Below are 27,232 nucleotides of genomic sequence, written 5' to 3'. Positions count from 1 at the left end.
GCTTAGCCAGTATCAAGGATTGCATAAATACTCGTGCGCGCGCTCGCTCTTTCTCTCTCTCTCTCTCTGAGAGAGGGGGGAGGGGGAGAATTGACATCTGCCCACTCCTAGAGGAGAGGAAACATCCAAAAAACAGGAATGTGCAAATGCTCTACATAAAGCATGTCAAACTGTGGCTATTATTTATTTATTTGTTCATTTATTTATTATTTGATTTATATCCCGCCCTTCCTCCCAGCAGGAGCCCAGGGTGGCAAACAAAAGCACTAAAAACACTTTAAAACATCATAAAAACAGACTTTAAAAAAATTAAAACAAAACATCTTTTTTTTAAAAAAAGCTTCCAAGACATCTTTTTTTAAAAAAGGTTAAAAACATATTGTTTTTGAAAAAAAGGTTTTAAAAGATATTAAAAAGCAATTCCAGCACAGACGCAGACTGGAATAAGGTCTCTGCTTAAAAGGCTTGTTGAAAGAGGAAGGTCTTCAATAGCCGCCGAAAAGATAACAGAGATGGTGCCTGTCTAATATTTAAGGGGAGAGAATTCCAGGGTTTTAAGGGGACTGTGCCAAGCTGCAGTCCTTGCGGAGGCTGTCCTCTTTTGAGGGTGTACTTTTGCATAACCCAGGATTCCCCTGACTATCCAGCATCCTTTTTGGCTTCCACACTGTCGGCACAGCCCACCTAAGTTCAGCATTGTTGTTGTTGTTGTTGTTGTTGTTGTTGTTGTTGTTGTTATTATTATTATTATTTATACCCCGCCCTTTTTCCAAAACTGGAACTCAGGGCAGCTTACAACTAAAAATGGGTACATATAATTTGGACATATAAAAATCTACATTTAAAATAGAATTAAACTCATTACAGCATTAAAACAATTAAACATCACCTAAAATACCTAAAACCAATTTAAAAATAATGTAATCAGACAGTAAAACAATACGGGATACCTCTACAAGTCCTGTCTTAAACAACTTCTACTCCAAAAGCCTGCTGGAATAAATAAGTCTTCACCTGTCGACGAAAGGACAGTAAAGAGGGGGTCATCCACCAAGGTGACCAAAGCCGTCTCTGTCCTATAGCCAGGCCTGAAACCAGACTGAAATGGGTCCAGATAATCCATTTCATCCAGGAATCTCTGGAACTGGGAGGCCACCACATGCTCTATTACCTTGCCCAGGAATGGAATATTAGACACTGGCCGATAATTACCCATTATAGAGGGATCCAGGGAGGGCTTTTTCAACAAAGGCCTTACAACTGCCTCCTTTAGGGAGCAATGCTAAGCACATAGCTTTCAAGTGTCTAGAATCTCTGTGTCTTTGGAGCATTTCTTGCAGCCGTTTTCACAGGGAGCCCAGGTTGTTGGGTTGTTTTGGTTTCTTTGTCTGCTGGCCTAGTCTTGTGAATGGTTTGACACATAGCCAGATTGTTATACAAAATGTCTGGAAGAAAGTTCCAGACCAAGACACTCCCATGGCAATCGACACGAACTGAGTCCACGTACATCACCTCTGATGCCTCCCAAACAGTTTTGAGAATTGGCCTCTTGGGCTGAACGATCATGTGTTTGACTGGAACACCTGATTGTGGGCAAATCACCAGAGCAGAAACTGTGTTCTTGCACTCAGCTTGTCTTCAACGCTCAAGGAAGCCGAGAAATTCTTCCAGTAAATCACTAGCTTTGAACTAGTTTCACATTTCTCTAGTGCAGCCTTTCCCAACCAGTGTGCCTCCAGATGTTGTTGGATCACAACTCCCATCAGCCTCAGCCAGCACTGCCAATGATAAGGAAAGATGGGGATTGTGGTCCAACAACATCTGGAGGCACACTGGTTGGGAAAGGCTGCTCTAGTGGAAACTTTGATGGCTACAAAGAAACCTGTCATTTAAGGAAAAAGGGTAGAAATACATTTATTTGCAAGTCTTGGGCTGCATCAATCCTGCTGTTGAGTAAGTCAGAATGTCTGGAGTGTACCAGAGGGCGGAGGGCAAGAGGTCAGCAGAATGGATGGTTAGGTCCTTCTTCTCTCAGACAGACAGACAGACAGAGGATGTTGGGTGATGTAGAGTGGTGTCAGCCAAATGCCTCTAAATACCGGTTACTAGGAGCCACAGGTGGGAAGAGCGCTGTTGTATTCAGGTCCTCTTTTCAGGCTTCCCATAGGCATCTAGTTGGCCACTGTGAGAACAGGATGTTGGACTCTGATGGTCCTTTTGCTTGATCCAGCAGGCTCTTATGTTCAAATGTTTCCTTGGGACGGACTTTTCTCATTCTTGGGACCTGAGTGAACCCTGTATCTGGGGTGAGGAAGGGTTTCTCCCCCTCAGCTCAGACAGATTGGGAGATGGCCAATGCAATGGAATATAGGCTAGCCCAACCTTCCCCAATGTGGTGCTCTCCAGATGTTTTGGACAACAGCTGTGCTGGTTGGGGCTGACTGGGTTTGTAGTCCAAAACATCTGGAGGGCACCAGGTTGGGGAAAGCTGAACTAGAAAGTAATGCAACTTTTGGGAAGTGTAGCATGGATTTTTCTGCTTTCCAGAAAGATTACAAACCATAAAGAAAAAACAGTGATTAAGAGAGAGATTACACTGAATGCACATTTAAAGCACATGACTTCCCCAAAGAATCCTGGGAGCTGTAGTTTGCTAAAGTTGTTGGGAATATTGATTGATTGATTGATTGATTGACTGATTGATTGATTGATTGCACTTGTATACCGCCCCATAGCCGAAGCTCTCTGGGCAGTTTACAGCAATCAAAAACATTAAAACAAATATACAATTTAAAACACATATTTTAAAAACAATTTAAAACACAATTTTAAATTTTAAAACAGTATAAAAACAATTTAAAACACATGCTAAAATGCTTGGGAGAAGAGGAAAGTCTTGATCTGGCGCCGAAAAGACAACAGTGTTGGCGCCAGGCGCACCTCATCAGAAGCATCATTCCATAATTTGGGGGCCACCACTGAGAAGGCCCTCTTCCTTGTTGCCACCCTCCGAGCTTCCCTTGGAGTAGGCACCTGGAGGAGGGCCTTTGAACTTGAACGTAGTGTACAGGTGGGTTCGTATCAGGAGAGGCTTTCCATCAGGTATTGTGGTCCCAACCCGTGTAAGGCTTTATAGGTCAAAACCAGCACCTTGAATTGAGCTCGGAAACATACAGGCAGCCAATGCAAGCGGGCCAGAATTGGTTTTATATGTTTGGACCGTCTGGTCCCTGTTACCAATCTGACTGCTGCATTTTGCACAAGCTCTGTAAGAGGTAAACTATAGTTCCCCACATTCTTTGGGGGAAGCCATATGCTTTAAATGTGCAGCCACTGTCTGGTGCAGATCTGACCTGAGTCTAATGCCATGCATCAAGGGTAGGGAACTTGTGAGCCTCCAGATTCCATCAGACTACAACTCCCATCAGCTCCAGCCAACACAGTCAATTTTCAGGGAAGATGGGAACTGTAGTCCAACCACATCTGGAAGGACACCGGTTCCCCAGACCTGCCATCATGCATTTGCACTCTGCACAAATAAATCTGGAATAACTCTCCCTCCCTGGTTCTTCACTCATCACCACTACTAATCTTCCTTCTTTCCCCATGTGTTGCTTCATTATTCTAGAAGGATTCTGTTTTTCTCTTTATTCATGCACTTGGATTTTGTATACTTGCATCCAAATAGGGGTAGCTTGCATCCATTTATATGATAATGCAATGTGGAGCGAACCCAATTCTACTGCCAGTCACTTCTGCCCCATAATTCTGGTGACCTCCTTATCACCAGTCCAGTGGAGATGCCTGACGCCTTCATCTCTTTGCCCTCCTGCCTCGTTAATTGGTGATTCTCACCTCTCGTCTTGCTTGCGCCTTTTGCCTTTATTATGTGCTGTCTTGTTCTCCCAGCCCGTCTGACACTTCTGCCTCACAACTCCTCATAAAAACAGAACATTTAAATACAAATAGAACAAGGAATAATTTAACCCCTGTTTGCACCGAGGAAGGTGCCGGGACTTCCTATAAACACCAGGCGCTCGGTTTTGAAAACGCTGCATATCTAAATGTGACATGTTCATGATGTGGGCGGCTGGCACTCGGTGCTACAGGAAGGCAAGTCTCCACAGTGAAAAGCAGGCGAGAAAGAAGACCTGATGAACCACCAGGAATCAGGCCCCCTCAGCAGCCAGAGAAATAATACAGGAAGGACCTTGAAGGTGGGTCATTTCTGAGAGTTTGGCATAATGTGGGCCAGGAGTGTAGGTCTCCAGGATCCCAGGGGGTCTTAGACCCCTTAATTTTGGAGAAGCCAGGTCCCAACAGGGTCCCTATGTCACTAGCGTCTGATGAACCCATCAGCATGAAATGGGAGTGTGCCAGCCGCTGAGAAGAGTCCCAGTGAGTGTCAATAGCAAGCAAACCTGTATTAGTTCCTACTTCAAAAAGTCAAGACAAGTTGTGGAGAGTGAGAATTCTGTAACCGCTGAAGAAGGGACAGTGAATCCTGATGATAGCATCCCATCTACATCATCAAGCAGTTTGGTAGCAGCAGGAGATAAATGTGTAGACATTGAATTCAGTAATTCAAGCAAGATCTCTGACAGTGAGAAAGGACAGTCAAGTGGTGACAGTGACAGAGATGTAGAAGGCAGTATTCAATCCTGGCCAAATAATTCTATAATTTTAGAAGGTTGTATAATCTTTGAAGGGGCTGTGGCTGTGAGGGGTGTGGTTGTGACTGTCATGTAGGGACCCTGCACTCCTGAATTTGTCATTACGCTACTGGGGACCACTTTGAACCAGGACTAGGGCTGAAGCACCTTGGTGTGGCATTCAGATGGGTGGAGAACGTTTTCCAACCCGAGGGATGCATTCCTTTCTGGGTCTAGCACCTAGTAAAGCTGAGTACACATTATACATTCAAAGCACATTTAAAGCACATTGCTTTCCCCAAAGAATCCAGGGAACTGCCCCTCACAGAACTACAGTTCACAGCACCCTCAACAAACAACAGTTCCCAGGATTCTTTGGGGGGAAGCCATGTGCTTTAAACGTGCTTTAAATGAAGGCCTTATATGCAGCCAGTGTCACATCTCAGAAGTCCCTCTTGGCCATTCAAAGCGTGTGAATCGCATCAAAGAGGACTGGACAAATCCATGGAGGATAAGACTATCCATAGCCTTTGGCCATGATGACTGTGTTCTATCTCCATGTCAGAGGCAGTATGTGGAGCGTCGCTGTTGCATAGGTCCTTCTTGCAGGCTTCCCAGAGAGACATCTGGCTGGCCACTGTGAGAACAGGATGCTGGATGGGCCCCATCTGGCCTGACCCAGCTCCTTCAGGGCCCTTCTTGCATTCTGAGGTGAGAGTGTACAGTGTGTAGGAGGCAGGAGTATATGTGCCAGCTTTGCCCCCAACTTTCCCATCTCCTCCATCTTCAACCTCCGCACATTGGGTGGGAAGTTCTGAAGAGGCCATTCAAGTGCATTTAGCTCCTAACCCCACATTGTGAGGAGGCTTCTAGGCACATTCAGTCAGATACCGTTTGCACCTTCCAGCATTGGCTGGGGTTGGATCGAGCAGGGACATTGAGTGGAAGCCAGTATATGCATCCGCATGCCTCTGGTATGTGTTATGTCACTGAATGTTCTTTGGATGCCTGCACAGGGCTAGAGAGGGTTAACCTGTGCGTATTTTATTTATTTACTAAAAAAGAAAGGAAGCCTGGAGAATTTGTTTATTTATTGACAAGTGTTTATTCAAATTGGCTACATCTGTTCTGTAAACGTATCCAGAGGGAGGGGTGGGGGATCACTGCTCATGAACATTTACATAGTATTTAATGAACTATAAATTAAGCATTTATGTATCGTGTAAAAAGAGCTCTCTTACATGCACCATGCAAGGGTGGTCTGTTTTTAAAAAATAAAGAAAGCAAAAAATGCCTACGGCGAGATTGTAAAACGTGGAACTGGTTCAAACTGCATAAAAATTGGATATCCAAATTCTCTGTTCTCAAGGGCATAGCTTTTTCCAGTTATTTATTCAGACCTTGATTTGGAGCCAGATCTGTATTTTGCCATGTAACGTGCCCCTTCGCTTCTGGTGATAACAGACCTGGCGATAATTCTGGTGCCACTTGGCAGCAACAGCTTCTCTGTTGCGGAACAGATGAGGCTGAGCATGGCCAAGGCATTAGATGCAAACCTCCAACACCGACATAACATTGACTTGTGGAACAGCTCTGTGGAAGAGCCTGTGGTGTAGACTGTGACCTACCCAGCATTCCCTTTTAACAGGGACCCCTAGGGATTGTCAAACTGTGGGGATGGATCTAGGGACCTTACACAGAGAGCCCTCAGCTCTACACCAAACTCACCTTCAGACCACCAGTATTTTGCGAGAGACATTCAAGCCCATACCATGAATTTAGGTCTGTGCAGTTAAAGTGCTTTGATACACTGGACTCTGATCACCCAAATAGAACAAAACCAGCTTTTGGTTTTGGTTTGCTAGAAATGGACTTTTTTTCTAGTTAGGAAAGTGATGGGGAAACTCACTGAAAAGTATGGGATGAATGAATCATTAATGGAAAGACATACAACCACTGCACATGGATATCAGGATGAATGCCCAATAAAGACCAGACCTAGTCTAACCTCCACAGATGGCATATGCAAGCAAATAGGGATGAATGCTCAATGAATAGATCATCTGGAGGAGCCCTACAGCTCCCAGGATTCGTTGGGGGAAGCCCTGACAGTGACTCTTGTGGTATACATCTGCCTGGGCGCAAGCAACTTTTGAAAGCTGTCTTGCTTACAATTATGGGCAACGTGTTTGCCACACCTTGAGTGACATCATAGGCCGCATCGAGCCTGTTCCATAGACTACCAGCAGTATATAAATACAATATAAATATAACTATGATATAAAGCAGTAGCCTTCCTTTTTTTCAGACCTGGGACCCACCTTTAACCCAAGCACACATCTCTTAAGATCCATCTCTTAATTTTTTTTTACAATATTTTATGCATTTATGTAAATTCTGTCTCACCCTTCTTCCCAAAGGATTCCACCATGGCAAACACCAAAATGTTAAAACAAACAATAAAGCAATCAAATAATAACATATTTGTATGATGGTAGTAATGCTGTTGCAACTCATCCTAGATCACGTCCTGACCTGGTAGTGTGTTCCAACCCATTCATTGAAGACCAGTGATGCGATCGATTCAGTTGGACACTATTGTATCATTTTCAGTCTATGGACATGCTGCCCTGCCAAATCTGGCTTTGATCGATGTAGCTATACCGTGCTTTTTCTGCCTGCCCATTCCTTTTGAAATATGGTAAGCATCTCTTAATTTTGTTCCAGAAGACAGAAAACTCTTTGTCGGTATGCTCAACAAACAGCAGTCAGAAGATGACGTGCGCCGGCTATTCGAAGCATTTGGGAACATTGAGGAGTGCACGATCCTTCGGGGACCAGATGGCAACAGCAAAGGTAAGCATGGCATAGCCAAATGGCATCACCCCAAATGACTCCCACTCAGGTGGAGGGCAGTCCAACAAGCAAGCCTCTTAATTGTGAGACGGATGGGCTCAGTTTCCGTGGAGGAAGAACAGGATGAGCCCTCCCCTCCACAAGATGGAATGTAAAACTAAGAAATGCTGAGGCAGAGCAATTCGGGAATGGGCCACAGCTTGGGGAGAACATCTGCCTTGTGTGCAGAAGATCCTAGGTTCAGTGCTCAGCATCTACAGATAGGGCTGGGAACGCCCTCTGCTTGAAACCCTGCAGAGTCTCTTCCAGCCAGTGTGGACGACACTAAGCTAGATGGACCAATGATCTGACTCGGGATCAGACAGTTTCCTGTGTTCCTGTTTTCCATGCTCTCTTCATTTTCTGGAGTCCGAGAGAGTCTAGACACCCAGCCGGATCTGCAGGCAACTTGAATGGTTCTCCTTGCTGTTGCAGGTATGCTGCCGATGGTGCAAGCAGTTTGCTTTCTCCCTGTGTGAAGCTGCTTTAAGCAGCAAGGACACAGGGTTGGCCCAAGACATGTTGCTGTCTGAGCCAAAGGACAAGTTGGTGTCACCTTCCTGGTCCACATACAGAAGCTAACTAGACTGGCAGTTGAATTACACTTCAACACTGGTGGTGGGATGATGTCCTCCCTGGTACCAAAAGGCAGTAGGCTGGTTTAGGGGGTCCGGAACACCCCATTTAGCATACAAAGTGCTGCCCTCTGATAGGCCAGGAGACTGCCACCACTGACCCCCAGCATCCGCTACCTATGGCAATTGCCTCACTTTGCCTAATGGCAGAGCCAGCCCTTGAAGGGCATCTTGCCACATGGAACCCAGGGTGGCATTCATTTCCTCTCTGAGAGGATCTATGCCATAGGATTTGCCATCTTGTGTTCCTGCACATCTGGCTGAGTGTGTAGATTCACGTGTTCTTGTGTTGTTGTTGGGCAAGTTATGTGCTAAGGGCAGCAGCAAAAAAAAAGTGTTGCACATCACACTGATGGAGGGGGGCCTTTTTCAGTGTTTTGATTGCTGTTTGTTGAACAATTCCCCCCACCAGCAATTTATACATGTTCAGGTGTAAATCAAAAATTGCAAATAGTCAGCCAGGCAATTGACATTTCCCATTTATAGAGGTGCTCTAGTGCAAACCAATTTAACGTGTAATAAGAGGTTCATTTCCTTCCTTGTTCTCTGTTGGCTCTTTCAGCTTGGATAGGAACCCTCCCTCTACTCTGCATTAAATATTGATCTTCCTGTACCATATTATTGTGTGCAAGAACCCAAAAGATGATTCCAGGGAGGCAGTCCTTATGTCACCTGCTATTTTGATAGGTGACAGCATTCCTGGACATCAATTCTGTATTATCCACAAGAGCCTAGGAAATAAGATGCAGAAGAGAAAACTGTACATGCTGATCAGAGAAAAAGGGTTACAGTCACTAGGGACAGTGCTGTCCAGTGGCAACAGTCTCCGGTCTAGAGCTCTGTAAACACTCTGATGTTCACCTGGTTTGGGAAAAGGTTCCCTGAAAGTAGAAAGTGTGAAGGCCACTTTGATGGGTACATCACTGAACATCATCAGCCAGTCCAGTCACATGCTAAACACCACTGCATGCCAGGTAACCGAGTAGCACTTGGTATAGAATTGAGAAATCAACTATTGGACAAATGCTTAAGTATTTAGAGAACATCTGAATAATATTCCACACCAACATCTCTGGAGGAGATTTTATGGGATCAGATTTGTTTCAATTCAACTACCATCTTCTGTCATTACAAATACTAGATGGTCCAATGAAAAATGCTGTGCCCCTTGCTCTGTGTTCTGTGGGACTAGTGAGCCTTCATGAACGCTGATTTATTCTTAGAGAATGGTTTCCATTTGTGGGGGGGGGAAACGACTTTCCCTCTTGAAGAATGCCAATATGTAGATTACAAACATGGAAAAAGAATGAATTATGTTCCTCTTTCTTTCTGATCCTCTACCATCATGTGTTTATATCTGCAACACCGAGGGTCAGAATATGACTTCTTTTTAAAGTGAATGTTGCGACTCTCAGGGCTTGGATAAGGCTGTAGAATCCTAGAATGATAGAGTTGGAAGGGGCCTATAAGGCCATCAAGTCCAACCCCCTGCTCAATGCAGGAATCCAACTTAAATCCCCGACAGGTGGGCTGTCCAGCTGCCTCTTGAATGCCTCCAGTGCGGGAGAGCTCACCACTTCCCTAGGTCATTGGTTCCATTGTCGTACCGCTCTAACAGTGAAGTTGCTCAGTGCCACTCTAAAGGGAAGGACAGAATGAGTGAGAGTTTTCAAGATGGTCTGGAAAAGAGGATCCAAGGCACACTGAGGCATAGGTGCTGTTGTATACATTCCACAAGTACCCCATTCTTAAATCTTTTTCCTCTTCTCTCTCCCTGCAGGGTGTGCGTTTGTGAAATATTCCTCACATGCAGAAGCACAGGCAGCCATCAACGCCTTGCACGGAAGTCAGACAATGCCGGTGAGGACTAATCTCTTTGTTGGGCTGTTGGGTTTGTGCTGCTGTAGGTGGATTATATTGGCATTCTTCAAACATAGCACAAACAACAGTGCTTGAATCCAAATCTCCAGATTTTGCTAGCCTAGTCAATGAAAAAGATAAGATGCACATGAGTCAGTGTGCCACAGCTGGACATTTTGCAGGAAATGTTCTTATGGGATGAGATAGATTCATGGAGGATAATCGATGGCAAATAGCCATGTTTGTTATATTCTCCCTTCACAGTCGGAGACAGTTTGCTTCTAAATGCCAACTGCTAGGAACTGCAGGAAGGGAGAGTGCTGTTGCGCTGAGGTCTTGTTTGTGGGCTTCCCACAGACATCTGACTGACCACTGTGAGAAGAGAATGCTGAACTAAATGGGCCCATTGGAAGTCTACAAGCAGGAACTGAGTGCAAAGACCACTCTTCCCTTCTGCATCTACCAGCAACTGCTTTTCAGAAGCATGCTGCCTCTTACTATGGTGGCAGAGCACAGCCGTCATGGCCAACAGCTACTGATGCCATTTTCCTCCAGGAATTTGTCTAATCCTCTTTAAAACCCATCCAAGTTGGTGGTCTGTTGTGGGAGTGCCTGATATAACACTGCGTCTTGTGGGAGCAAATTCCATAGTTTAACTATGTGCTGAGTAAAGAAGTACTTCCTTTTGTCTGTCCTGAATCTTCCAACATTCAGCTTCTTTGAATGTCCACGAGTTCTAGTATTATGAGAGAGGGAGAAGAACTTTTCTCTATCCACTTTCTCAATGCCATGCATAATTTTATACACTTCTATCATGTCTCCTCTGACCCGCCTTTTCTCTAAACTAAAAAGCCCCAAATGCTGCAACTTTTCCTCTTAGGGGAGTCACTCCACCCCCCTGATCATTCTGGTTGCCCTCTTCTGAACCTTTTCCAGCACTGCAATATCATTTTTGAGCCACAACATAGACAAACAGAACAGTCCATTGCTATTGGCCATTCCTTCTGGAAAAGGAAGAGGAGTCCCTCACAGCCCATACCATCTCCTACGTTCTTTGAGTTGTTCAGCCAATTTCAGCATCTCTGTTCCCACCCTCATGTTCTGCCAACAGGGGCATCCATCATCATTCTTGTCAAGCCTCCAGTCGTTTGCTCCTGAGGCAGGCTCCTGTTCCTCCACAGCTGTCAGGATTATTGCTCCACTGTGGCTCCCTGTTCACACAACATATGCTACCTAACAGTTTCCAAAAAGGCAACTTTCTTTCATGAAAGCTTTGTTTCTCTCCCCACCACTGGTGGCTGGTTGCTCCCTCTCAGTGGGGCAATAGAATCCACTCCAGGTTTTAGCTAGTTTCAGCACCTTGGACAGCTCCTTGAAAGTTCCAACTGAAACCCAGAGCAGCTTCCACTGTTCCACTGACAGAGAGCCACCCGCCACCACTGCTCCCCACCCACCTGACCTTCCTTCCCTTGGACAACAGGCTGCCTTCAACCTGCCACGTTTCCAGTAGCCCCTTTTTAGGTCAACAATGTAACAATCATCATGTTGAGTTATACCAGAGGACCCATAGCAGAGATGTAGTGGATATGTTTTGCATGCATGATGACACAGGTTCAGTCCCCGGCAGCACGTGCAGCAGAGCTGGGTAGGAGTGACCTTGCAGAGATGCTGTCAGTCAAAGTAAGCAATTCTGGACTAGAGGAGGATGTAAGAAGAACCCTACAGCTGGATCAGCCCATCTAGTCCAGAACCCTGAATTCGTAGTGGTCACCCAGTTGCCCATGGGAAGTCAGCAAGCAGGACCTCACCACAATAGCACTTATGATTCCCAGCAACTAGTATCAGCAACCTCCATCAGTGGAGATAGAACATAGCCATTGTGTCTGGTAGCCATTTTTAACACTCCTCCATGGTGGGGGTGGGACAATTGTTGCATATGGAAAATAAGCATGTTGGGGAGAAGGGTCACAACTGCTTAATCTCCCTCATGGGAGAACATGCAAATATGCACTTTGAAGCCCGAAGTGGTACATCCTGTTTGCTGAGAATATAAATTGGGCATCAGGTGCTACACACTGGGTGATTCTCTGTTCTAAGCAATCAAAAGGGCTTGTATATTTTAGGCCTTTTCTTTCTTTCTTAAAGAAGGGACAGGGGCTTCTTTGGCTTGACTTGACAGCATTGGTATAGCTGTTATAAAGTGATGATTAAGGCACCATATTTTGAGAAGTGTCACTTCAGTTACTTGATTCATGTATTTCTGCACCTCTCACGCAACTTCCAGAAGTAGCACCCATCCACGAACATTTATGGGTATAGACTTGTTGAAATATCAAACAGAAAAGCCCTGGAATTAGGCACTCAAGTCTTTGCGAGCTCAAAACATGCCCTGATCAGTTGTGAGGGTGACCTGTTGCACATCACCAAAAGAGAAGATATGCACCACTGAAAAATGATGCATATTTGCATAAAATATGCGTATGCTAAGTTATATGTGTAGATAAATATTTAGAAATAATTACTTTCATTTAAATTTCACAGAAGGCAAACCAATTAATTCCTTGTCCAAATCACCCCAATAGATTCTGCAATCAATGTACACCCTCTCTCCAGATCCTTCCAAACCAGTTCCTCTTCAATTAATTTCCCACCCATCTCCTGCTCCTCCAAATCAATTCCCCATCAGTTAATTACCCCATTCATAATTATCTCCCAAATAACTTCTCAAAAATATGTGTATACAAATTTATATTTAAGTCAGGGCACATCTCTCCCACCATAACTTGCAAAAATGGGTTAGGTCCACAAAAAGAATCCAGTTCCAAATGTGAAAGATCTCCAGCCTGACATCTGGAAATGGCAGCACTAATTATGCAATCCTGTTGGAAGGTATTCCAGAGGCCAGAATGGAGCATTCCCTCCAGCATCAGAGAAAGAGCTCCAATGCTAATAAGCATTTCTACAGGGCTACTATTAGAGTTGAAAACATTGTGGGAAGAGGACCTTGAGGTTCGGTTCGAACACTGTCAGAGGTCAAATTAATGGTTTAAAAACCCATAAAAATCTGTATCAGCTTTTGCTAGAGAAGCCACGCTCAAACTCTCCCAATAATGGTACAGGACCTCAGTCCAGCTTTCACACATGACTTATGGACTTTCTCCAGAACGTTGGAGAGGGTGTAGGTCCATGGCACCTATTTTCACCTACAGTGGGCATACTCCCATATAAAACCTTTCTGGACTGAAGTTTTTGAAGAAATATCTAAAATTATCTGTGTTCCCATTCAGATGTGAACCGCAGTTGGCCCTCCTTTCAATTTTTGATTATTGTAACTCTGATATTTCACTCAAAGAACTTGTAATCAAACTTTTATTTTCTGCTTGTCTTTCAATTGCTTAAAGATGGAAAACTTTGGATAATTTGAGCATGGCCCTATATAAGAGTACCTGGAACATTGCCAGCTTGAGGAAAAAAAATATACTTTCTTTACGATTGATTCAAGGCAAAACAGACACATTTCATGTGGTATGAAAAAATGGAAATGGACTGCCTTCAAGTTGATCCCAACTTATGGCTACCCTATGAATAGGGTGTTCATAGTAAGCGATATTCAGAGGGGGTTTACCATTGTCTCCCTCTGAGGCTAGTCCTCCCCAGCTGGCTCAGCTTGCCACAGCTGCACAAGCCAGCCCCTTCCTTGTCTGCAACTGCCAGCTGGGGGGCAACTAGGCTCCTTGGGACTATGCAGCTTGCCCACGGCTGCACAGGTGGCAGGGCACGCAACCCCTGAGCCACTCCCTGGGGGGGTGATCTTTAGCTGGCCCTTGACACCCAGGAGACACGAGCGGGGATTTGAACTCACAGACTCTGGACTCCCAGCCAGGCTGTCCTCCCCACTGTGCCATACCAGCTGTTCTCATGTGGTATAGGGGGTCTTTATTTTGTATACCTCTGATCATCAAATGCAGCAGTAGCTGTCATTGGCCTTTTGAGAAACCTGGGCCTCATAATTTCCTTTTGGACTGTTTCTTATGTCACTTTATGTCATTTTTAATACATAAAAGAGAGAGAGAGAGAGAGAGAGAGAGAGAGAGAGAGAGCTCTGATGTCAGCAAAGGAGATCTAATGTCTTATTCCCACCACCACCACCCATTGCTGCAGAAGGGCAGGAACATCCAGAGGCCTGGCTCTTCCAATGTTTGAACTCTGACATTAGGGATGGAAAGATCTGTCCATTTCTGTTCTCTCAGCTTCTCATTTTTCCAGTCTTAAATTTAGTTTCCCACATTTCTGCATCAATTTGTGAAAATTCTTCGGCATTTTAGTGCAAATTTCTCTTAATAAATATTTTAATGCACTTTTGACAGATGTACACAATTTTGCAAGAAATGTCTCCTAATATAATCAATTTTTGTGTTATTTCCCCCAATTTATGCATTTTATGCCCGTTTCCCACTAATATATGCATTTTTGTCAACTTTGGTTGGAGAACTACATCACAAAATTTGGATAAGTGCAAATTTTGAAGGATGGCTGTGATTTGGTTCTCATATTGTTTCAGCAAGTGCAAATTTGATAGCCACAACAACCCATCTTAAATCAGCAAAGCTACTGCCAAATGGACTATCATAAGCAGAGAAATGGCAGGGAAGATTTGTTTTATCCTTTCCATGCCCATGGTTTCCCTGCTTGAGATCCACACCTCCTTCTGTACATTTTCCCATGTTTTGACCTTTCAGGAGGAGAAGCCATTCAGAGGATATTTGGAATGTGGGAACAGTGAGTGGTAGGGAAAGGGTTCAGCATCACCACCCTCTACCACTTCTCCAGTCCCAATCATCCTCCAGAAACAGGTTTTCCAGTCTAAAAAGAGTAGAGCTGGAAGGAAATTTTGATTCTGCTTGCATTTTTAATGAGAAAATACCTAATTCACACTTCTTGAACCAATACACAAACTGGAACACAAATATGCTTTGGAATTCACACTTCTCTGAATTTTGCAGTTCTCCAATCAAATAATGTGTATATTGATGCATATATTAGGCTGATGTGTGTATACAAAAGGATATATTTGTGAAAACCTACAAACATCCATTCTGTTAGGGAAAATTGATTGCCAAATTGGGCATGGTAATCAAAACTGCAGGCAAAAAATGTGTATGTTAGGAGAAATTCATACTAAAATGCTGACAAATTTTCACACTAAAATGCCGACGTTTTTTAAAAGGAAAGAAACTGTGAACTGCTGTGGAAACATGGAGCACGGAATTTAAGGTTTTAAAAAATGAGAAGCAGAGAGAAGCTAAAATGGATAAATTCAGCCATGCCTTTTAAAAAAGAGTCATGAGGGTTATGTTACCTGCACCTGCATGTAAAGCTAGATTTTGCTCACAGACACATACACCCAAAGAGTGGAAGGATGGAAGTGTCACTCTAGGACAGCCTGCACCAACAGGGCCAGCACCAGGCATGATGGGGCCCTTGGGCCCCAGTCTGCCCTGGGCCTGTGGTGCCCACCCGCCTGTCCCACCTACTTCTTGTGTTGTATAGCCTCATGTGAATGCCGTGCACACTGTGTGCACATGCCTACCATCAACCAAGATGGATGTGGTGGCATCAACAACCCCTTAGGGAAGCCCCTGCCACCATCTTGGTTGATGGCAGGCATGTGTATGGGCAGCGTGCATAGCATTCACATCAATGGGAGAGGTAGGTGGGGCATGTGTGCAGGCTTATTGAAGCCCATGCACTGTGTGTATTGGGGGTTGCACAGAAGCTCCTTCTCCATGAGCTGACACTGCCACGGATTGCGGAATGGTAGTGCTACACTCCCACCCTAAGAAGGGGTCCTTTAAGGGGCCCTCAGCCAGGGCCCGACCTGGCCGCCATCTGCCGCTGGCCCTGTGCACCAGCCTAGTGCCCTCCAGATGTCTTGGATTTCAACACCCTTCATCTCCAGCCAGACACGTGGAGGACTCCAGGTTGGTGCAGGTTGCTCTAGGAAAACTGTTCTTGATTATGTTGCATCTCACAAAAAACAACAACAGAGGAGGAGGAGGAAGCACCTCTCATTGAATACTCACACCATAGCCATAGTTGGCAGAAAAACCTGCCTGGTGAGGAGGAACACAATGGTCCTTGGCAATGGTGGGGCCAGGGGTGTTGTAGATCAGCCCTGATATATCTTTTAACAATTATTTTGATATAAACAGCTCCAAACTCGAGAGGCACCATGTAAATGGGAACCAGTGGGGCTTGTAATTAGATTTGTGTACACTTTCATAAATTGCTGGGAAGCATCAAAGGCTGTGGCACACTTTATATATCCTTCTTCTGTTAATTGAACAGTTGATGTGTGGATGGGAAAAGTGTTGGCTTTGCGGAGTACTATTTACAGACCTGCTGACAGCTGCGCTGCGAAAATTAACAGGAACAGAGCAGGCTCTGTCACAGTTCTTCACCAGAAGGGGCCTGCTTCAAATTGAATGGCTGCATTTATAGGAGGGGGGACTTTCCTTGCTTCACTTTTTCTCTCTTCCCTTGTCCACCCCCATAGCTACCAGCCTTGGCAGAATCCCAGGTGTGGGGCAGGGCAAGGTCGGCTCCTCCCACAGAGAATGAACAGCCTGCCCCAGATGGAAACCAACCAAAATCAGAAGAGATATTTGAACAGTGGTTCAAACAAAAAGAAAAGGGGAAAAGATTGTTGCTGCATTTTGGGGGGGGAATGTTTTTCTAATAAATAAATAAAATTGCAGTGCTGCCCTACCAACCTCAATCTGCCCTCAGCCAGTGCTCACCTGCCTTCCTCCTTACTTAAACAACCAGCCCTGGGGTTGGCCCAGGCCGTCAGCTTTGCCCTCCTTAGTCTCAATGTTGGCCTTGGAGAACTTGCTGCAGGCAGGAGTATGGGGACAGAAGGAAAATTTGTTGTCTCTGCTGTCATTGGCTTTCGCTGTGCCTGTCATTGGCTCTGGTTCCACCCACTATTTGGCCTCCCTTCCTCATGCCCTACCAGTCCCAAAGGGCATCAGACACTATTGAACATAAGCCTAGACATGTCTACTTTGAAGTAAGCCCCATTACGTTCAGTGGGACCTACTCCCAGGTAGGTGATTATAGGAGTGCGGCTACAGGCAGGACACAACAGTCCTGCCTCACAGGTTTGTTGTAAAGATCGTAAGTTTATCATAAGATGCTGATGATGCTCTTACCTGCCCTTCACCATGAGATCCCAGGGAGGGTTATCACATTGCAAAAACATTATTTAGAGTATTAAAATACAGTATTAAAATCAGTTAAACAACTGACAGTCAAAATGCTAAGGTGGATCCTAAAAGAGTATCTCTCAGCAGTCAAAGATCAGAGTAAAAAGGTGTGTCTTCACCCTATGGTGGAAGCTGTTGGGAGGGAATTCTACAGCTTATGGGCTGCCATAGTGAGTGCCTTCTCGCAGGCCACCACTCCCTGAATTTCTGAGGGTGGTAGGACTACCAAGAGGGACTCCTCTGCTGACCTTTACATCTGAGAGGGTCTGTAGAGAAGGATGTGCTTTCAATATTCTAGGCCACTTTAGAAGTATTATAGAATCATAGAATCACAGAGTTAGAAGGGGCCTGTAAGGGGCCTGTAAGGCCATCAAGTCCAACCCCTGCTCAATGCAGGCATAGCAGGCAGTATTTCCTTCCCTAGTCAACCAGGATGGGGGAGAAATTTGGATGAGGGCTCATTTGAAGGAGAAGCTACTTAATTTGCCCTTTCCAAAATAATGCACAAACTGAAACAGAGGCTTCCTTCAAAATTCACCTGTCTTCGAATTTTGTAATGCAGTTCTCTAGCTAAGTAATTTTTAGAAGAATGGATATACTGGGGTCAAGTGTGTGTTGAAATGCATATGTTAGTGAAAACAGCACATAGAAATGCATTATATTATAGAAACATAGAGTAGTAGAGAAGGGGCCTCTAAGGCCATCAAGTCCAACCCCCTGCTCAATGCAGAATCCAACTTAAAGCATCCCCGACAGGTGGCTGTCCAGCTGCCTCTTGAAGGCCTCCAGTGTCGGAGAGCTCACCATTGGGTTCATAGTTGTACCGCTCTAACAGTTAGGATGTTTTTCCTGATGTTCAGCCGAAAACTGGCTTCCTGTAACTTGAGACCATTATTCCACGTTAGGGGAAATTGCTTTGCAAAAATGTGTGTATAAAAATTGTATATGCAAATGTGTGCATATCGGGAGAGATTTGTTCTAAAATATGATGAATTTTCATGAGGGCATTTCCTCCCCACAAACTGATGTGGAGAACTGAGCCAAAGATGGGAAAAGGGAGAAGCTGAGAGAAATTGAAATGGTCAGATTTGCCCATCCCTATTCATAATACTAGAAATCAGAGTAATCTAACAAACCTGATTGGCTGTACAACCAGGACAGGCAGAAAACATTTTTCAGCACATATAATTGCAGAATTCATTGCCATTGCCATTCATTGTTCTGATGGCTATAGACAGCTTTTTTCTTTTCTTTTCTTTACTTTTTTTTAACAAAAAGAATTAGACAATTTCATGGAGAATTGTCCAGTCAGTGGCTATTAGCCATGGCAGCTTAGTGGAACCTCCATGTTCATAAGAAGTCTACCTATGAATTCCAGCTGCTGAGGACAACAGTTAGGGGATGGGTATCTCCAGCTTGGAATTCAAGGAACATCTGGCTGGCAGTTGTTGAATCAGAAAGGCAACTGTAATATTCTTATATTTTTATTTAGACCTATGCCACTTTACTCTGTTAACCCCACAAGCACTGTGTGAAAGCAATAGCACTCCCAATCTCCTCCCACGCCCACCATTTCCTCCAACCAGCCTACACTTGGAGATATACTGCCTCTGAACATGGAGGTTCCATTTAGCCAATGTGGCTAGTAGCTGCCACTGATAGATTCCCCCTCCTCCCCCACCTCATCCATAAATTTATCTGATTCCTCTTTTAAAGCTGTTAAGTCACTGGCCATCATCAATTCTTGTGGCAGCAAATTCCATAAAATAATTTAGTAGTAGTAGTAGTAGTTATGGTTATGTTATGGTTTATTTCCAGGCTGCCTTTTGGCCAAACAGGCCCCCAAGGGGGCTTACAAACAAATAGAAAAACACAAATAGAAAACACAAATAAAACAATACAATTTACAAAAATTCAAGCCAACAAAATCCTAGCATTTCTAAAAAGCAACAACAGCTAAAAACCAAAAGCACTCATCTTCCTGGTAAAGGACAGTCCCCAGAAAAATGTCAGGGGTAAGGGGGCAAAGCAGGTGGAAAACCTTGCTCCTGATGGTCCCAGCACAGTCTCACTGCAGCAATATGATGATGATGATGATGATGATATCGATTACCCAATCCTTCACCCTGGGGTCCCAGGGCGGGTTACAACTTTATGATATACTGTGTGAGAAAGTTTCTTTCTCCCCCTTTCTCTCGCCTTCTGTCTTGAGAATGAGCCATTCCAACTGGCGGCTCTTCCTTCAGGTAGTCTCCTCTATATCTCATTACATTCCCCACTGGCCAGAAGGGCCGTTAGCACTCTACATCACCAGGATGCCTCTCAGGGCCTCCTCTGCGAGTGCCTGGGGTGCGTGCGTATTTTTGCTAATCCGCAGGACAACTTTCCCTCTCCCCCCCTCCCCATTGTTCCATAAATGAACTAATAAATCAGATGTTCCTGAGCTCCCGAATAGAAAGCTAGTCAGCCCGGCCGCTTGACAGGGGGTATGAATCATCCCAGCTCCAAAGACGGCCTTTGGGGGCATAAAGACCTCGTCTGCGCTACTTTCCCTCTCTAGTCACATCTCGGAAAGAGTGCAGGCATCTGGCAGGACAGCTAAGAGGCCCAGGGGGACTTCACAGGCATCTTTCCTCTCTTTCCTTTTGCACCTCTCTCTCTCTCCACCCGCCCCATTTCCTCTCTGTTCCCCTTCAAAGTCTCCTGCCGCTGCAAAATCCATTACATCCAAATGAGTGGATAACCAATGGCGGGCCTCCCAGACTCGCTGAAGACAAAAGGAGTTAATTGGTGCTATAACATCCTCTTATCGGCGCACAGGGAGAAAGAAAATGGCATCAGCAATGCCTGGCGAGGAGGAAAGGACAAGGGAGGCAAGGGTGCAGCACACAACGTGATACTGCTGGACGCTGCATTGATTTGGAACTAGGGCCGGCCCTACCATTAGGCAGAGTGAGGCAGCCCTCTCAGGAGGCAGATGAGGGGTGGCGACACCAAGATGCAGGAGGCATTGGAGTTGTGTATGCCACACTCAGCCAGCCCTGCACTCCCTAAGTTAGGCTGCTGGCCTCGGGTGTGGTGGAAGATGATGTTCCATCACTAGTGTTGAAGAAAGATTCAACAGCCAGTCTGGCTGGCTTCTGTGAAACAGCATTGGGGGGTGGACATCATCTTGTCCTCAGGCAGCAAAAGGTTTTAGGCCAGCCCTGTTTAGAAGCCTCTCTGGGCCATGTGCTGCCATGAGCAGACACAAGCAGCAGCTGCCTAGATGCACTCTCATTGCATCTGTAATCATGTCACAAATTGGACTTATTATTGTTTTTATTATTTATTAAATTTACATCCCGCCGTTGCTCCCAGTAGGAGCCCAGGGTGGCAAACAAAAACACTGAAAACACCCTAAAGCATCTTAAAAATAGACTTTGAAATATATTAAAACAAAACATCTTTAAAAATATATTTTTTAAAAAGCTTTAAAAGCATCTTAAAAAGCAATTCCAACACAGACCCAGACTGGGATAAGGTCTCTACTTAAAAGGCTTGTTGAAAGAGGAAGGTCTTCAGTAGGCACTGAAAAGATAACAGAGGTGGCGCCTGTCTAATATTTAAGGGGAGGGAATTCCACAGGGTGGGTGCCACAACACTAAAGGTCTGCTTCCTATGTTGTGTGGGATGGACCTCCTGATAAGATGGTATCTGCAGGAGGCCCTCACCTGCACAGGGTAGGGATCAACTAGGTATATAAGGGGTAAGACGGTCTTTCAGGTATCCTAGTCCCAAGCTCTATAGAGCTTAGTACACCAAGACTAGAACGTTGAACTTGGCCCGGTAGCAAATGGGCAGCCAGTGCAATTCTTTCAGCAGTGGGGTGACATGTTGGCAATACCCTGCTCCAGTAAGCAGTCTCACCACCGCATTTTGCACCAGCTGCAGCTTCCAGACCAACCTCAAGGGCAGCCCCACATAGAGCACATTACAGTAATCCAGCCTGGAGGTTACCAGTGCGTGGACAACAGTGGTCAGGCTATCCCAGTCCAGAAATGGCCGCAGCTGTCTTACCAGATGAAGCTGGAAAAAGGCACTTCTAGCCATGGAGGTCACCTGGGCCTCTAGCGACAAAGATAGATCCAGGAGCACCCCCAGGCTACGAACCTGCTCTTTCAGAAGGAGTACGACCCCAGTCAAAGCAGGCAACTTTCTTGGCATCTCCAGGTAGGGCTGGGAGAGTTCCCTGACAGAAACCCTGGAGAGCCGCTGCCAGTCAGTGTAGACAATACTGAGCTAGTTGGATTAGTGGCCTGATGCGGTGTAAGGCAGTGTCCTACGCTCCTATCCAGGTGGACACATTTTATGACACATTTCATTTTGCCATTTCATTTTGTTGGACATGTTTGCTTGCCAGTGAAGCTGCTAGGCCTTGCTCAGTGGCTTAGCCTGGCTAGAAAATGTTTCCTTAATGAGCTCTGACGGTTGACAGAGACTGCGCTAAGCGAGTGCTGGCACGGTTGGGTTAGGGCTGGGCAATGCTTTTTTTGTGTGATGGAACTCACTGGATCTTTAAAAACATATTAAAACAAAACATCTTTACCTCTATTTTTGCAGCCCTTGGCAGCCTTTTTGCGCTCGCAGCCACGGCACTTTTATCACGATATCCATTCCACCTCCAAGGTGCCTTTCTCTGAAATGCTACCGGTTCCACGCGCAGGACCAGCCAGACAGGCCCAGCTTCGCAGTCTCAATGCGTGGATGAGACGATGGTGTCGGTGTTGGCGTGTGTGTGCGTTGTTGCGTGAAACAGCATACATTACGTTGGAGTTAAGTTGAGCAAGAAACTTCTTCAGAGCATTAGAGCATGTTAAGAGTCTTTATTCAAAGACATTAAGGCTTTTCAGCCTTCCCCCCTCTAGCTCTACAGCACATCTCTCTTCAAAAGCAAAAGTAAGACAGCCTCTCAGGTCAGAGGCATGATGAAGAAGAACAACAACTCACAGACTCTGTTAGAACTTTCCCAGTCTATATCTTGATGGTTACCAAAACAACGGCCTTCACTGTCCGTTCCCAGACTGACAAAGACATAACTCCTCTTTACTTTCAAAACTTTCAGACTTGATGGAAAACTACTAGGCCTCATGCCAACAAGCCCCCCTTTTTCTCATCATGTCTGTCAATTACAAAGAAATCTCAACAATACCTCTTCATACAGTAATACATTTCTACAATACCTTTTGCAATACATTTCAGTACATTGCATCATACATTTTCAGTTCAGTACAGTTCAAAATTACATCTCAGTACAGTTCAAAACTTTATTCACTCAAACTTTGGTTCATTCCAAGCCTTGTCACCAGTTTGCCAAATTTCTCCTCACACAAAGGCTTGGTCATTATGTCAGCCACCATGTTGTTAGTGTTACAAAATGTTAGGTTAACAAACCCCTGCTGCACACAATCCCTTACGTGAAAGTATCTGACACTAATATGTTTTGTTCTCTTGGTATGAGCTTCTGATGTGGCTATCTTAATGCAGGTCTGATTGTCTTCATATCCAGTAATCGGAAATTGCATATCAATGCCTATCTCCTGCATGAGCATTGCGAACCATTGTAGCTCATTACAGGCCTGTGATAGGGCCACATACTCGGCTTCTGCACTTGATGTTGCAACCACATTTTGTTTCTTGCTGCTCCAGTCAATGCATGACCCGTGCCACATCACAACTATGCCAGAGGTTTACTTACGACTGCTCAGCTCCCCTGCATGATCTGCATCCACAAAACATTCAAGACCTCCTGTCTTTGCTCCTGACAAAACCAGACTCTTTGTCTTCGTGCCTTTCAGATAACGCACTATCCTTTTAATCCCTTGCCAGTCAGCCTCTGAAGGATGCTCTACCTTCCGGCTTAAAATACTGACTGCATTACATATGTCTGGGCGAGACACCTTCACCAAATATTGCAATTTCCCTATTATGCGCCTGTACTTCTCAGGATCTGTACAAGGCGTCTCCTGCACATTCTGTTGGAAAGCCACAACCATTGGAGTCTTCACAACATTGCATTCTGTCATGTTGCATTCTTCTATGATCTGATTTATTTTACTTTCCTGACTCAATATTATGCTTCCGTCTTCTGCACGCACAATATCCGTGCCTAAATAGTGTGTGACAGGCCCCAAATTCTTTGTGTCCACCTGCCTGCCCAGTTGCTCATTAAATTCTTGTTCCTCTTGCTGCTCATGATAAAAATACATGATGTCATCAACGTAAACTGCACAGAATGTGGTTTTCATCCCCTGTCTCTTTATATACACACATGGATCTGCCTTGCATCTTTGGAATCCCATTCCATGCAACACTCTGTCCAATTTCTCATTCCAGCAGCGTGCACTTTGCCGCAGTCCATATATTGATTTATGCAGTTTACACATGAACCCTTCCTTTGACACAGAACCCGGAGGCAGTTCCATATATATCTCCTCTCTTAAATCACCATGTAGGAATGCCGTCCCTATATCGCAGTCATTTACACTCATGTTCTGCATCGCTGCCAGCTTCAGCAGCACACGAATGGACTCATGTTTCACAACCGGGGCGAAAACAGCATCATAATCTGTCCCATGCTGCTGGGTGAATCCCTTGGCAACCAAATGTGCCCTGTACCTCTGTACTTCCCCGGAACTTGCTTTCTTCTTCTTAAACACCCATCAGCAACCTATGGCCTTTTTACCCATGGGTAACTTTACTAATGTCCATGTGCCATTCTTTTGCATGGCTTGTAATTCTTCCTGCATGGCCTGCTGCCATTTGTGCTGCTCTGCCTCAGGCATCAGCCTGATTGCTTGAAATGATGCTGGCTCTTCTAGTTCTCTGTGAACTTCCTCCATCTGGGCAGTGAATACCGACGGCATGCCTTTTACGGCTGTCTGTTTACAGCCCTGACCGTCATTCCCTTTCCGCCCCATTGAACTCAAGGCATCAGCACACTTCACACCCATGGACATTTTAAACTGTGAATCATCAAGGCTTCCCTGCAAACACACTTGATCTCCCCTCATTACAAAACATTGGTATTTGTGAAACAAAATTGAATAATTACAACTCACCAGTTTTCTAACTGATAAAATATTATGAGCCAATTCTGGAACAAACAAACAGTCTGACATTAGTCCAAGTTTGTCAAATTTCACCAGACCACGGGCTTCAACGTTCTTACGCGATCCATCAGCAAGTAAAACAAAGTCTTTCATTTGTTCTGAAACATAGAACAAATGTCTGTCTTTAATTAATATATGGCTTGCTCCGCTGTCGACAATAAAGTTAATTTGTTCCAAGTCTTTAGACTTCTATTTACAAACAAAGTTCACACTGCCCTGCTTCAAGCCTCCGTCCCTGGAGTTTCGCTTGATTGCACAATCTTTACGGAGATGCCCACGAGCCCCACAGGCAAAACAAGACTTCAGTCGCTGCTGCTCCCGCTTGTTTTCCTGTCTGCTTTCGGCAGCCTGCTCCGGTTCGGCACATTTCTCCTCCTTGCTTCTGACAGCTTCCACCGGCTGGGCTCTCTGCGCCTCCTGCCTCCGCTGCCAATCCTGGGACAAATCCTGCAACGCGTCCCACATCTGTTTAGCCGACGGCTCATCTCTCACACACATCAGTAGAGAATCCGATAGAGCCAAGATTATAAACGCCTGCGCCCTCTGGTCTCGACGCTTCCAGGCCGCGGTCAGTACCGCTGGGGGTTTTTCTTTAATCACGTCCCATAAATCCTCTGTTATCAGCAAAGCCCGCATCCTCGGCTTCCAGCTGCCATAATTCTTTTCATTAAGCCGTTCCATCGGCAAGCCTCCCCCAGACAGGTTTACAGCCATGTTACTCACCTCCGTCTGGTTCAATCACGCTGCCCTCTCTGGAACTCCGTCTGCCGTTCAGACCAGCAACTTACTCCCGTGTAATGCGCTGTGGATCTGGGCCCATAACCCCTGTTGGCGTGTGTGTGCGTTGTTGCGTGAAACAGCATACATTACGTTGGAGTTAAGTTGAGCAAGAAACTTCTTCAGAGCATTAGAGCATGTTAAGAGTCTTTATTCAAAGACATTAAGGCTTTTCAGCAGTGTCCTTCCCCCCTCTAGCTCTACAGCACATCTCTCTTCAAAAGCAAAAGTAAGACAGCCTCTCAGGTCAGAGGAATGATGAAGAAGAACAACAACTCACAGACTCTGTTAGAACTTTCCCAGTCTATATCTTGATGGTTACCATAACAACGGCCACTGTCCGTTCCCAGACTGGCAAAGACATAACTCCTCTTTACTTTCAAAACTTTCAGACTTGATGGAAAACTACTAGGCCTCATGCCAACAGTCGGGTGGAAGGGTTTGGATTTGTTAGGCACTGGGGAACATTTTGGGACAAGCCGGGCCTGTACAAAAGGGACGGGCTCCACTTGAACCAGAATGGAACCAGACTGCTGGCACTTAAAATTAAAAAGGTGGCACAGCAGCTTTTAAACTGACTGAGGGGGGAAACCCGACAGGAGCTGAGAAAGGTCCGGTTCGGAATAAACCTCCCCCCTGGGATAAAAACCAAAGAAATGATGACATTTTAAAAGGGGTAGGTCTAGAAGTAGGCATTGTGAGAGCAGGGGCACAGGATATAAATTCAGAAGAGCAAAATTGCCACAGGCCTAACCACAAGTGCCAAAGACACTTGAAGAGAGACACTGCTTACAAGTGCCTGTACGCTAATGCTAGGAGCCTCCGAACCAAAATGGGAGAACTGGAGTGCTTGGTCTTAGAGGAGAGCATTGATATAGTGAGCATAACGGAGACCTGGTGGAATGGAGAAAACCAGTGGGATACGGTTATCCCTGGATATAAACTATATCGGAAGGACAGGGAAGGACGTATTGGTGGCGGAGTCGCTCTATACGTGAAAGAAGGCATTGAATCCAGCAAGCTCGAAACCCCAAAAGAGGCGGACTCCTCCACAGAATCGTTGTGGGTGGTGATACCATGCCCCAGGAGGGACTTAATACTGGGAACGATCTATCGTCCCCCTGATCAAAATGCTCAGGGAGACCTTGAGATGAGATATGAAATTGAGGAAGCATCCAAACTAGGAAATGTGGTAGTAATGGGTGACTTCAACTACCCGGACATAGACTGGCTGCATATGTGTTCCAGTCATGACAAAGAAGCAAAGTTTCTAGATATTCTAAATGACTATTCCCTAGACCAGTTGGTCATGGAACCGACCAGAGGGACGGCAACCCTGGACTTAATCCTCAGTGGGGACCGGGACCTGGTGCGAGATGTAAGTGTTGTTGAACCGATTGGGAGCAGTGACCACAGTGCTATTAAATTAAACATACATGTAAATGGCCAATTGCCAAGAAAATCCAACACGGTCACATTTGACTTCAAAAGAGGAAACTTCACAAAAATGAGGGGATTGGTAAAAAGAAAGCTGAAAAACAAAGTCCAGAGGGTCACATCACTCGAAAATGCTTGGAAGTTGTTTAAAAACACTATATTAGAAGCTCAACTGGAGTGCATACCGCAGATCAGAAAAGGTACCGCCAGGGCCAAGAAGATGCCAGCATGCACTATAACGAGCAAAGTCAAGGAAGCTCTTAGAGGCAAAAAGTCTTCCTTCAAAAAATGGAAGTCTTGTCCAAATGAAGAAAATAAAAAAGAACACAAACTCTGGCAAAAGAAATGCAAGAAGACAATAAGGGATGCTAAAAAAGAATTTGAGGAGCACATTGCTAAGAACATAAAAACCAACAACAAAAAATCTATAAATACATTCAAAGCAGGAGACCATCTAGGGAGATGATTGGACCCTTGGATGATAAGGGAGTCAAAGGTGTACTAAGGAGATTGCAGAGAAGCTAAATGAATTCTTTGCATCTGTCTTCACAGTGGAA

The 27,232-nt window shown here is 45.1% G+C and overlaps 1 protein-coding gene across 47 annotated transcripts in view; it reads left to right on the top strand.

Annotated features, from left to right (window-relative positions):
• The window catches only part of CELF4 (CUGBP Elav-like family member 4), a 1,013,450-nt gene that overhangs the window by 894,124 nt on the left and 92,094 nt on the right, over positions 1–27,232 (top strand). For 24 of the 47 annotated variants that reach the window (XM_061607379.1, XM_061607361.1, XM_061607397.1 and 21 more), the window contains 2 exons: positions 7,383–7,508; positions 9,963–10,042. In XM_061607379.1, the coding sequence (XP_061463363.1) occupies positions 7,383–7,508; positions 9,963–10,042 (206 nt within the window). Of the gene's footprint in view, positions 1–7,379; positions 7,509–9,962; positions 10,043–27,232 lie in introns of all 47 variants that reach the window. The other 23 variants (XM_061607394.1, XM_061607378.1, XM_061607358.1 and 20 more) reach the window with 1 other exon arrangement.

Source organism: Rhineura floridana, chromosome 1, assembly GCF_030035675.1.
Source record: "Rhineura floridana isolate rRhiFlo1 chromosome 1, rRhiFlo1.hap2, whole genome shotgun sequence".
NCBI classification, from domain to species: Eukaryota; Metazoa; Chordata; class Lepidosauria; order Squamata; family Rhineuridae; genus Rhineura; species Rhineura floridana.
This window is presented reverse-complemented; position numbering and strand designations above follow the sequence as displayed.